Source organism: Misgurnus anguillicaudatus, chromosome 2, assembly GCF_027580225.2.
Source record: "Misgurnus anguillicaudatus chromosome 2, ASM2758022v2, whole genome shotgun sequence".
Lineage (NCBI taxonomy): Eukaryota > Metazoa > Chordata > Actinopteri > Cypriniformes > Cobitidae > Misgurnus > Misgurnus anguillicaudatus.
The window spans coordinates 34,674,347-34,687,534 of NC_073338.2; the positions used below are offsets into that span (position 1 = coordinate 34,674,347).

General features: G+C 37.7%; 2 protein-coding genes across 7 annotated transcripts; one reads left to right on the forward strand and one right to left on the reverse strand.

Moving 5' to 3' along the window:
- Window positions 1-4: 4 nt before the first annotated feature.
- On the reverse strand, window positions 5-5,872 carry LOC129442649 (uncharacterized oxidoreductase ZK1290.5). 5 transcript variants are annotated; one of them, XM_073854194.1, is made up of 8 exons: window positions 5,752-5,872; window positions 5,278-5,434; window positions 4,147-4,395; window positions 3,943-4,044; window positions 3,767-3,858; window positions 3,389-3,571; window positions 2,870-2,929; window positions 5-418 (listed from the first exon to the last, which is right to left on the reverse strand). In XM_073854194.1, the coding sequence occupies exons 2-8, from the start codon at window positions 5,354-5,356 to the stop codon at window positions 317-319; spliced, it is 867 nt and encodes a 288-aa protein (XP_073710295.1). In that variant the 5' UTR covers window positions 5,357-5,434; window positions 5,752-5,872; the 3' UTR covers window positions 5-316. The 5 variants fall into 5 exon arrangements, with proteins under 5 accessions (XP_073710295.1, XP_073710294.1, XP_055058836.1 ...); XM_073854193.1 differs by having other exon boundaries at window positions 5,541-5,849; XM_055202861.2 differs by adding an exon at window positions 948-1,076 and having other exon boundaries at window positions 5,278-5,848.
- A 238-nt stretch (window positions 5,873-6,110) lies between these two features.
- Window positions 6,111-12,001, forward strand: extl2 (exostosin-like glycosyltransferase 2). 2 transcript variants are annotated; one of them, XM_055202873.2, is made up of 5 exons: window positions 6,111-6,267; window positions 7,005-7,432; window positions 9,741-9,811; window positions 9,926-10,041; window positions 11,130-12,001. In XM_055202873.2, exons 1-5 carry the CDS (start codon window positions 6,209-6,211, stop codon window positions 11,521-11,523), a joined length of 1,068 nt encoding a protein of 355 aa, XP_055058848.2. In that variant the 5' UTR covers window positions 6,111-6,208; the 3' UTR covers window positions 11,524-12,001. The 2 variants fall into 2 exon arrangements, with proteins under 2 accessions (XP_055058848.2, XP_055058849.1); XM_055202874.2 differs by lacking the exon at window positions 6,111-6,267 and adding an exon at window positions 6,827-6,873.
- The last annotated feature ends 1,187 nt before the right edge of the window (window positions 12,002-13,188 follow it).

Here is a 13,188-nt window from a genome sequence, read left to right on the forward strand (position 1 = left end):
AAGATTATTTGTATAACTTTACAGATCAAACTTTATTGAAAAAACTTGGATTTCATATAAACATTTCAACATATATGAGCTTTGCATTTCTGCTAAACATCCCAAATGTCTTGTCCCTAGACTTCCACTCCAGGTTCATTACAATGATTAAACAACACAATTCAATGTCATTTAAAAAGGCACGTGTGACATCAGCAGCATTCAGAAAAAAATCCCCTGCACTGAAATGATCGCTTTGATAAACAACAGCCTCTAGTAAGATCAGATCATGGATTTTAAAAGAGTACCATATATCCGCAAAGCAAATCCCTTAAGGTTACCCTTTCCAGATGGGATAAGTGAGATGAATTAGTTTCTGATTAGTGTGTAACCTCCTCATTCGATTCATATCCTCCTCTGTAAGTGTGAACCCAAAAACCTGTAGAGAATTGACATGAATCAACATATATAGATAAGTTTAAATGAATCACTTAACTGTTAGAAAAAATATTGTCTTTGAGATCATCCTTCCTTTTGTACCCATATAATTATATGTGCTTTTAAGTACAGACATGAGAGGTCTTTTATAGCCACAAAACAAAAACTCAATTACCAATCATTTTTATCATTGTCATCAAATAACTTACTGTTAAACTGATTTATCATTAGGGCTGTCAAAAGATTAATCGCATACAAAATAAAAGTTTGTTTTTGCATAATATATATTTGTTAACTGTGTGTAATTATTTTGTATAATATAAATACATACATATTCATGCGTGTATTTAAGAAACATTTACATGTATATACATTCATTTAGATTTTGTATTGATGTGTGCATGTACTTATAAATACACAAAATAATTACACACAATACACACACAAATATATATATTCTTTATGCAATTAATGGCGCTTAATCTTTTGACAGTCCTATTAATCATCTCCAGTTTATCTCCCAAGCTCACCTGAGCAAGTGGTATTCTTAGAAATGTTCATGGTCATTCCACATGGGTTGGGTCCCAGCTTACATGTCTCCCATCATGCAACAAACTTATCGCTGCCATGTCTGAATCATCCAACCTGAACTCAAACACCTGCACAGCAGCAGTGAGACGAGATCAAAGTAAAATCATACACAGACATGAACTGTGTTCAAAAAAGGATGATCTCAAAGAGAAATTAATGAACACCAGACTTTAACTCACAGTTACAGCACACTACAGGGACAAACAGACGATTGTTAGTTTGAATGTATCCATCATTGCATACATAGCTAAACTTTTAGGGGCGGTTTGCCGGACAGGGTTTAGATTAATCCATAGCTAAGCTTTAGTTATATTAGGACATTTAAGTAGTTTTACAAACAATCCATACAAAAAAAAAACAATACTGGTGTGCAAGAAAATGGAACTGATATACACTCACCTAAAGGATTATTAGGAACACCATACTAATACTGTGTTTGACCCCCCTTTCGCCTTCAGAACTGCCTTAATTCTATGTGGCATTGATTCAACAAGGTGCTGAAAGCATTCTTTAGAAATGTTGGCCCATATTGATAGGATAGCATCTTGCAGTTGATGTAGATTTGTGGGATGCACATCCAGGGCACGAAGCTCCCATTTCACCACATCCCAAAAATGCTCTATTGGGTTGAGATCTGGTGACTGTGGGGGGCCATTTTAGTACAGTGAACTCATGTTCAAAAAACCAATCTGAAATGATTCGAGCTTTGTGACATGGTGCATTATCCTGCTGGAAGTAGCTATCAGAGGATGGGTACATGGTGGTCATAAAAGGATGGACATGGTCAGAAACAATGCTCAGGTAGGCCGTGGCATTTAAACAATGCCCAATTGGCACTTAGGGGCCTAAAGTGTGCCAAGAAAACATCCCCCAGACCATTACCCCACCACCACTAGCCTGCACAGTGGTAACAAGGCATGATGGATCCATGTTCTCATTCTGTTTACGCCAAATTCTGACTCAACCATCTGAATGTCTCAACAGAAATCGAGACTCATCAGACCATGCAACATTTTTTCATTCTTCAACTGTCCTCTTTTTCCTATTTGTAGTGGAGATGAGTGGTACCCGGTGGGGTCTTCTGCTGTTGTAGTCCATCCGCCTCAAGGTTGTGCGTGTTGTGGCTTCACAAATGCTTTGCTGCATACCTCGGTTGTAACGAGTGGTTATTTCAGTCAAAGTTGCTCTTCTATCAGCTTGAATCAGTCGGCCCATTCTCCTCTGACCTCTAGCATCAACAAGGCATTTTCACCCACAGGACTGCCACATACTGGATGTTTTTCCATTTTCACACCATTCTTTGTAAACCCTAGAAATGATTGTGCATGAAAATCCCAGTAACTGAGCAGATTGTGAAATACTCAGACCGGCCCGTCTGGCACCAACAACCATGCCATGCTCAAAATTGCTTAAATCACCTTTCTTTCCCATTCTGACATTCAGTTTGGAGTTCAGGAGATTGTCTTGACAAGGACCACACCCCTAAATGCATTGAAGCAACTGCCATGTGATTAGTTGATTAGATAAATTGCATTAATGAGAAATTGAACAGGTGTTCCTAATAATCCTTTAGGTGAGTGTATGTTAAGATACGTCAGTGCAAGGTGTTTAGGAATCAAAGCAGCTCAAACATGCATTTTAATTTGGAACTAAGATAAGCCCTGTCCACGAAACTACCCCTTTATCTTATTTTATTTTATTTTAGGCTAGTAACCATGCAAGCACATCATTAGAGAGAATGTGACAGATGTAATATCAATAAAACAAGATATGGCTACAATAGCTTAACTTATAACAAAAAACATATGTTTTTTAACGAATAGATGGAAATTGCAGTTTCATGTTAATGGTTAAAACTTACTTGACAGTTTTCAAGAATTCTTGCTGGTTTGGTGGACTTTGGAATTGTGACAACTCCATTCTGACAAGACATAATTAAATTAATGTATAACATCCTAACCAGGAAATAAGTTTCACATTACACACTTACCATTTGAATGCAGTTAATGTAGTGTTTCTCAATTCCAGTCCCCCCGTGCCCAACCCTCCCAAAATGTTTTAGATGCCCAATTTGATTCAACTCACCAGCTAGTGTGTTTAAATACTAGGTAGAAAGGTTTGTTGCCACCTAGACCGACTGGCGTGTGACATCACAGTACTGTGAGAGCGATTCAAAAGTAGAAGACTGTGATGTCACACGCTGGTTATTCGGTGCAGCACCCCATGAACTCTAACAAGCCTCTCCTGGGTGAGGGCTGATGAGTTAAATCAGCTGATTTTTATGGGAAGAATTTAAAAACATGGAGGGATAAGACTGAAATTGGGAACCACTGTAATAATGTATATTATACAGCCAATGAAATCTGAGAAAAATCTTCACCTGTATGCTCCAGCGGATGCAGATTTGGGATGCGCTGCGGCCGTATTTCTGGGCCAGTTGAAGAATCACAGGGTTGGTGAGTGCCTGACCTTTGGCCAGAGGACAGTAGCCTTCAAACACAATACCCTCCTTTTGGCAATACTTAAGAAGCTCCATTGGCTGCTGGAAAGGATGAAACTCCACCTGCGAGTAAATCATATACAATTCACACAAATCATTTAACACTAGAAAGAGTGCCGTTGACCTGAATTTCAGCAATGCTGTGATTCGATCCTAGCCATACGCCTGTAACTAATACAGTTTTATAAAGAAAATTCAAGTGACCATACGTAACAGATGTATTAAGTGTAATCAAATCTTTCATTCGCTCAGCCTTACCTGGTTAACATGAGGAACAACTCCACCAACATCTTTCAACTCATTCAAGTGACAGGTGAGAAAGTTACTTACTCCGATGGCACGACACAAACCTGTAACATAGTTCAGTGCATGTTGCTTAAGTTACATATAGTAAAGATTAACTAATGGTTAAAACAACAGTGTGAGCCGTCAACCTTCATCATAAAGATCTTCCAGAGCTCTCCACGTCTCTGCTCGAACCTCACTGTTAGAACGACCTGAAGCCATGCCTTCGGGCCAATGCATCAGAAACAAGTCTGTGATGAAACAATTCAAATGTATTAAAATCAGCAATAGATGAACAAGCGACACTGTCAAGTTACAAAAAAACAGTAACTCGGACCTAACATGACTTTTACCTAAATAATCTACTCCAAGTCTGGCACACGAGGCTCGGCAGGCTTGTTTGGCGCTCTGGTAGCCGTAGTCTCCAGGCCACAGTTTGGTAGTAAGCCAGATTTCCTCTCGTGGTACTCCACTTTCAGCCAGAGCCTTCCCCAATGCCTCTTCACAACCGTAACGCTTCGCTGTGTCTATATGTCTTATGCCACATTGCTGTAGAGCGTACACTACTGCCTCATGACTGTAGCCTCCATGATGAGATGTACCTGATCAAGAGGTCACAGGAATCATTCACAAAATACAAGCGTTTCAAAGCAAACAAGAGTCCAGATATTCTCCAGAAGCGATTCTTCCTCACATCTGGGATGAAAAAGTAGCTAAGAAAATTTGAAGAAATGGCATTTTAAAGGAAGAGTCAAGTCCTATCTGACCAATAATATATAACAAGGACAGATATTTAATAACATATTTACTTGTAAATATTTGTATTGTTTAATGAATGGTAACTTTCCACCATTGGCAAAGATTTAACGGTGCACTGCAAAAAATTATTTTCAAGAAAACATTTTCTTAGTATTTTTGTCTTGTTTTCAGTAAAATTATCTAAAAATTATTAAATTAAGATGCTTTTTCTTGATGTGCAAAACGACCCAAGAAAATAAGTCTAGTTTTTAGACCAAAAATATATATATTTTTTGCATAAAACAAGCAACAAAAAAAAAACTGCCGATGGGGTAAGCAAATTTTTCATGAATTTTTCTTTAATTTAGTGTTTAAGAAAAAAATTCAAGATTTTTTTGCTTACCCCATTGGCAGACTTTTTTTTTTGCTTGTTTTATGCACAAAATCACTTAATTTTGATATTATTGGTCTAAAAACTAGACTTATTTTCTTGGGTAGTTTTGCACATCAAGAAAAAGCATCCTAATTTAAGAATTTTTAGATATTTTTAGACAAAAATACTAAGAATTTTTTTCTTGAAAATCATTTTTTATAGTGAGTTTTGTGCATAGGTAGGCTTTCGAAAGAAATGACATACAAAAAATGACCAACATGTTTACGTTTTACATCTTTATGCATTTGGCTGATGCTTTTATCAATGTATGGCATTTTATCAGTATATGTCCATATGCCCAGGCTTTACTTACCTAAACCCAGGATGGGAATGTCGAGTCCGTTGGACAGCGATACTGCAGGACAGGACAAGGCAGCGCTCCTGGGTATCATATTTGTAACTTCTTTCAGTGTTTGGGGATCCTTATGGCACTGCACAATGCATCTCAGTGTGTGCTATTTCATTAAAGACTGCAAAACGTAGCTTTAGTTATTCGAATATTAAAAATGAGAACACCTGTACCGCTTCTGGTGAGGTGCCGAGAAATAACTCCAGCCAAATTACTATATGACGCACCTCAATCCCTAGTGTAGTTGGGTTTATGATTAAATGCCGAGGGGAATGATTACTGAATCATGTTGCAATTTTTACGAGGACAGTTATAATCTGGCAGGGAGTCAACATGCCTTAAAAGGAGCTACAAATTTTCCTCTCACTGACATAAAAATAGAATAAAAACAGAATAAAACGCCAAAAATAAAATCAACCGGCTAGATTAGCTGAATACCTTAAAAGTTCATAGATATCGCCGTCAATTGACATTGTTATCATCACTTTCTGAAAAGCGGATCTGCGGTTAGATCTTATTTCCGGTTTGTTCATGTGACGTTTGATTTCAGGCGGTGCTTTGCAGTATGCTTCGCAGCCTAATCGATTTATGACATCAAAGTACCGCGAGATCGATTTGAATTATGTGCTTCTAAATCGCTCTCGCAGTACTTTGTGGTCATAAGCCTAGCGGTTGGCGCAGCGCAGTGTGAAATTACCCGCACCGTAGTTAACCGCAGTGCGCTTCTAATGTATGCATTTAATACAACATTTTTTAAACTGAGTCTTTAAAGCTTTTAACTGACATGTGAAATATAGGAAGCTCTATTTAATGTTGTTTTGCTTATAAATTATACATTCTGTTAATAAAAAGTTTTCTGCATTCAAAGCTAAACTTTTAACTGGACTCCCAGTAAATGCGCATGCGCGGTCAAGTTGACTTCTTCCTGGAGACTTGTGATGGGAATGCCATGAGGTAATGCTTGTTACTCAAAGTTGTTAAACACTTTAGAATAGCGAAGTTTAATCTTTATTAAAGGATTATAATGTTTAAAACCGATCCGTCACATTTTGTTTCGTTGCGAGTATTATTTACACCCATTTCAGATGTTAAGACAGCTGCACAGATTATATGCTGGTAATAAAAAATAACGCAAATACACACAGTCTACTTTACAACTTTTATTTGCATGCAGATTATTATTATGTATATTGCTTATTAATACTTTAATGCAAATATGTAACTAAAACATACTTAAAAATTGCAGCATTTTTGTCAAATCAACATATAACGTTATTTTGGTTACTTTAATTTAACAAATTTAAGTTAAACAATATCAACTAGAGCTGATAGCAGTAAAATAGTCAGTTGGTTTTAAACTTTACAAATAACATAAACTGGCTATTTTCTTCGTTTTATTGGAAAGTCTGTAAAGTAAATGGCATGCATATGAATTTATAAAGTAACTTCATCCACTGCAACCGTCACAGCCCTAATTTTAAAGGCAATGGTCAAGCCAAATTTTTGCTAGATTGTTTTACAGCCCAAAATGCTGGGTTGTCAAGTATGGATATTTTCTAGGTTTGTCCACACTTTACCCAATCACAGTGTAATAACCCAGCATTTTTAGTGCACTATATCAAATGAAACTTTCTTCTTATCAGTGTTAAATGACAGATTTTTTTCCTCAACACGGCTTCTTATGCCATGAGGATCCATCTTCGCCGCTGCAGGTCATTGGGCCGTGTGCGGGCACACTTCATTATTGGACCATTACTGTTGCTGCTTCTGGCCGGAGTGGCTCTGACCTTTTTACTGCCTAACAATGAAGATAACAGCGTTCTCAGAGAGCTCCGCCAAAGCTCCAACACCTCACTTACCTTACCAGACCCCAAGGACAGTTTCACTATTATTATGCAAACGTACAACCGCACAGACGTTCTCCTCAAACTTCTCAACCATTATCAGGGTATGCCTCACCTGCACAGCATCATCATAGTCTGGAACAACGCTGGAGAGTCACCACCCAGGAAACTATGGGATTCACTTGCCCCACACCCTGTACCAGTCATCTTCAAAGAGCAGAGCGTGAACAGAATGCGCAATCGACTGCAACCACACCCTGAGATCAAGACTGATGGTGAGTGATTCCTGACAAGAGTCGAGGTTAAAGGAACCGTTTTTTCATGTTGCTACAGACCTGTATTTACTTTTTTGTGCAACACAACGGGAAACTTTTGAACAATATTCTAGACACACTTTTCCATAAAGTGAATTAGCACTAGCACTCTCAAAAAAAGACTTAAATTATAAAAAAACATATGAGAAACCATAAAGGTATATAGTGAGTGAGCTATATAGTTTATGTTTTCATGTGACATATAATACTGAACTGGCATTTAATGCTTGGAATAGAGTACACAAGTGACATTTGTGCATCCAAGTCACATGGGTTTGGAACCACAGGTTGGGTAAATAATAATATTTACTTTTATTTTTTGTGAATTGCAAGGTTCTTTCCTAGGGCCATTGCAGATGTAATTCATTAAAAATAAATGTAACAGGACAGTAATACAATATATGATATTTGGCTGTGTGACTTTATACATAAAAGAAATGCACTCACCTAAAGGATTATTAGGAACACCATACTAATACTGTGTTTGACCCACTTTCGCTTTCAGAACTGCCTTAATTCTACTTGGCATTGATTCAACAAGGTGCTGAAAGCATTCTTTAGAAATGTTGGCCCATATTGATAGGATAGCATCTTGCAGTTGATGGAGATTTATTGGATGCACATCCAGGGCACGAAGCTCCCATTCCACCACATCTCAAAGATGCTCTATTGGGTTGAGATCTGGTGACTGTGGGGGCCATTTTAGTACATTGAACTCATTGTCATGTTCAAGAAACCAATTTGAAATGATTCAAGCTTTGTGACATGGTGCATTATCCTGCTGGAAGTAGCCATCAGAGGATGAGTACATGGTGGTCATAAAGGGATGGACATGGTCAGAAACAATGCTCAGGTAGGCCGTGGCATTTAAACAATGCCCAATTGGCACTAAGGGACCAAAAGTGTGCCAAGAAAACATCCCCCACACCATTACACCACCAGCCTGCACACTGGTAACAAGGCATGATGGATCCATGTTCTCATTCTGTTTACGCCAAATTCTGACTCTACCATCAGAATGTCTCAACAGAAATCAAGACTCATCAGACCAAGCAACATTTTTCCAGTCTTCAACTGTCCAATTTTGGTGGGCTTGAGGAAACTGTAGCCTCTTTTTCCTATTTGTAGTGGAATTGAGTGGTACCCGATGGGGTCTTCTGTTGTTGTAGCCCATCCGCCTTAAGGTCGTGCGTGTTGTGGCTTCACAAATGCTTTGCTGCATACCTCAGTTGTAACGAGTGGTTATTTCAGTCAAAGTTGCTCTTCTATAAGCTTGAATCAGTCGGCCCATTCTCCTCTGACCTCTAGCATCAACAAGGCATTTTTGCCCACAGGACTGCCGCATACTGGATGATTTTCCCTTTTCGCACCATTCTTTGTAAACCCTAGAAATGGTTGTGCATGAAAATCCCAGTAACTGAGCAGATTTTGAAATACTCAGACTGGCCCGTCTGGCACCAATAACCATGCCACGCTCAAAATTGCTTGAATCACCTTTCTTTCCCATTCTGACATTCAGCTTGGAGTTCAGGAGATTGTCTTGACCAGGACCACACCCCTAAATGCATTGAAGCAACCGCCATGTGATTGGTTGATTAGGTAATTGCATTAATGAGAAATTGAACAGGTGTTCCTAGTAATCCTATAGGTGAGTGTATAATCAGTTGTGTTCAGCAACAGTCAATAATTCAGGCATTATAAAAAGTTGACCACATAATGCTGCTATTGGTAGGAATGTGACAATCTCGGCTGTCATGGCTGTCAATTTGGTTCCTCTTGATGAAACTTCAGATTACCTCAAGCGACGTGCGGAGTAAAATTCTTGAAATTGTAACTTACATTTAGTTTAAATGATAAACTGCAAGTGAATGAAATGTCAATGAATTTGAAAGACACGCAAGGGTTGTTTTACCACTCGCAAAATGAAAAACAAAGGGACAAAATAAGGTTTTGATTTTCGAGTTTCAAATGGCCAGTATTTTGTTATTCTTGAACCCATAGACATGGTCTTTGTGTCATTGTAAAGTTTTTTTCAAGCTCATTCTATCTGAACAACTTTTAGCAATTAACCATGTTGAACATATCTGTCACATACCTACTATTGGCCAGTCAGAATCAAGTTATTTAGATAACCAAGTAGTAAATGTAGTAATATTTGCCTTGTATCTATCTCATTAGAGGGCCAATATTTAGAGTAAACTATGTTGTCCTCTTGTTATTGCAAAATGTGATTTTGATGTTCTGACTAGCCCTTTTTATCTTTTGCCAGCTGTTTTGATGCTAGATGATGACACGTTGGTCAGTGTTCCTGATATCAGCTTTGCATTTTCTGTCTGGAAGGTAATAAATGAAAGAAATCATGTTAAACTTATCTAAATGCACTGCTAATTAATATGATGTTTGTTTTATATATATTAATAATATTAATTTGTTTCTTTCCTGTGTATGTTGTAGCAATTCCCAGATCAGATTGTGGGTTTTGTTCCACGGAAGCATGTGACCACGGCATCAGGAGTGTACAGCTATGGTAGCTTTGAGCTTCAGGATCCAGACAGAGGTGGTGGTGATTGGTAAGACTGGTTGGGAATAGTGCAGTATTTCCAAGTTTAAGGAATAGCAAACCCTAAAAGGAAGATATTTTGATTGCTTTAAGTTTTTTGCTGAGTCCATATGATTATATTTCCAATATTGTGCAGGAATGCTATTAGCTTACACTGCAAATTTTTTTTTTTTTTTTGCTTACACTGCTAAATTTACATTTTTTAAGCTATTTTATGCCCAGATAATTTTGTGCATTTTTTTTTCACATTTTGATAAATAAAAGCACTTGATTTTAATGTCATAAACCTAACCCAGATGTGAATTTCTGAGTACATAAAAAGCATTCAGAATTTTAATACATTAAATCAATTTATACATTAAAAGAAAACCAAGAATAGATACACCAATAACTAATGCTGTAAATGTCTATCCTGCTTCATTTCTGAATATGCACAGGTGCATATAGGATTAGAGAGTTTCGGTGTGTGTAAATGATGACAGAACTTCCCTGGAAATTTGCATTACCTGTTGAATGCAACAAAAAACACTCCTTAAGAACTAATTAACTCTCTCACCGCCAGCGTTTTTTAAAAAAAGTTGCCAGCCAGCGCCAGCGATTTTCATGATTTTCACAAAAGTTTAATGCCTTCCAGAAAATGTTGTTCTTCAAGTATATAAACATACAATATACCAAATGAAAGAACAGACCCTCTGCTTTCAAACAAAAAAAAAAAAAACGTTTTTTCATCCTACCTTCAGTACTTCTTTTGTAATCAGCTTTTGAATATGGGTAGGTTTCTGCAAAAACACCACATTTTGAGCAAAAGGCTGAGATAATTCCATTTTTGTGACGGACTTTTCATAGAGATCCCATTCAGAGCGGTCTTTAAAACAGACACGGACATGCAGCTGCTTGCCATAGGGCAATACTTCTGGTTTTTAAACGTTGCGGACCTAGTGGATAATAGCGGTATTGCGGAAAGACGGAAATACTCGTCATTGGCGGGGAAGCATTTTCTCTTGATTGACGATGGCGGGGAAAGAGTTAAGTAGCATCAGATAACAACCACACACTTAAGTTGAATTCCACTGAACTGGCATTTAACTTTTCCAACAGGTATTCTATGATCCTAGTGGGTGCAGCTTTTTTCCATCAGCGCTTCTTGGAGTTGTTTCGAGACCAGCCCACTGAGGTGCATCAACTGGTGGATGAAACGCAGAACTGTGACGACATCGCCATGAACTTTGTCGTGGCACGCCAACTCGCACTGGTGTCTGGGCTCGAGCGTCCCTCAGGGGTTTTCGTGAAGCCTGTAGATATACGTAATCTGGAAAAAGAAGCCAGCAGCGGGTACGTCGGCATGTGGCACAGGGCTGAGCACATGCTCCAGCGTTCCTACTGTCTGAATAAGCTGGTGCAGATCTATCGAGGCATGCCGCTCCGCTACTCCAATATGATGATCTCACAGTTTGGTTTCCCCAGCTATGCTAATCATAAGAGCAGGATCTAATGGGAACAGATCTGATCCATCTTACATGTTTTTGTTGTGTTAAGTTCCATAAAATGGGACCTACCTGGTGATCATCTTTACTTTGTGTGACTTTTGTGGTCTACAACACTAATGTAACTGTAATAAATTTAAAATAACTAGTTATTTGTACGTCATTTCCTCATGTGAACTTACGGTAAGAGCATGAAGGACATAAAACAAGCAGGTCAAAAATCGAATTATTTTTTATTTTTTAGCATTGATTGATGGGTATCACTTTCAAGTTTGGTGAACATTTTTTTGTACTGTTTACATCTGTCCAGTAGACGGGGCATGCTATTTTTTAAACCTCAATGTTTCCCAGTTCTGGTCCTGGAGTATCTCCTGCAAAATTTAATTTTCGATTTAAAGTGTTAGGCATACTTTACAACTAAGACTGCTGTACCTTTCTTGTGTTTTTCTTACGGGACAGTAACTGAATAAAACAAGTATAATTGTGTGCTGATTTGATAGTAAGTCAAATGCTCTGTTTAAAAATCCAAACCAACAGTGACTTGATTTTGACCCCAGATTGCACCACTCCCATTACTGGATTGCAAGATACAGAAGTAAATATTTTTGTTAGAGGTGCAGCAGCATCCACAAGATAGACAAAATAATATGCAGCAGGAAAGGGTCACTCACCAAGATTGTTTGATGAATTTACTTTCACTTTCTGCTTTAGTTTCCAAAAGGGAAACTGAACACAATAACTCAATTGAATAACTATTTTAATGTAGTGGCTAGAGGAAATTCCTTTCATTTTATTTCCTTTGTACACAATGTGAAAGTTTCAATCCAGACAATCTAGAATATCATTAATCATTGCATTGCTATGAGAAATCACTTAAAAGTAGCATATATTTCACCACACTTCCTGTATTAAATTGACATCTATCATCATCAACAAGCCATAATTTATGCAAACAACTTATGAGTATAGATAAGTGATATAGAGAAGTTTTTTTATTATCAGTAACATTATTTATCGGTCTGGGGTCCGTGCACGTGACGTCACCTTTGGAAAGCGCCTGCTGTTACGCGCACTGAGTGGCAAAAGTCTCTGAGCGATAGCATTAGCAGCATATCGTAAAAATGCGTCTAAAATGGAAAAAGTAATCGACGGTGCTAACAGATTCAACAAAAATACAGATTGGTCTTCTTCCAGACTGCCAAAAAAACACTTAAAGGAGAAGTAAATCGGTAGCAGTACCATATGTCAGGTAGGCCTATGTAAAATTTTGGGTTAATAAATAAACAAATGAATACCCTTATTCTGTGTAACTGCAACGTTTTGTCAGTGAGCCTTCATTAAAAACATCCATTATGTTGAGCCTTTTATTCTACAAGGTGGGATGGTTTAATAGTGTTAGGCAAGACAAACATATGTCAGGCATGAGCAATGTCTGGCCACATACTACTGGTTGTTGTACAAATGGATCTTCACAGCCTAGGTTATCCCAAGATTCATTGCGCACCTGTAACGGCTGGATATTTTAAAATAAACAATTACATTTTTTTTTTTTTTATAAAAGTGTGTATATAGCAGGAACAAAATCCTTCTATAAGTTATGTTTTGTATTAATATTATTCTGTTTATATTGCGTATATTTCTAAGGTTGATTAATTTGATATACTGTTAAATGG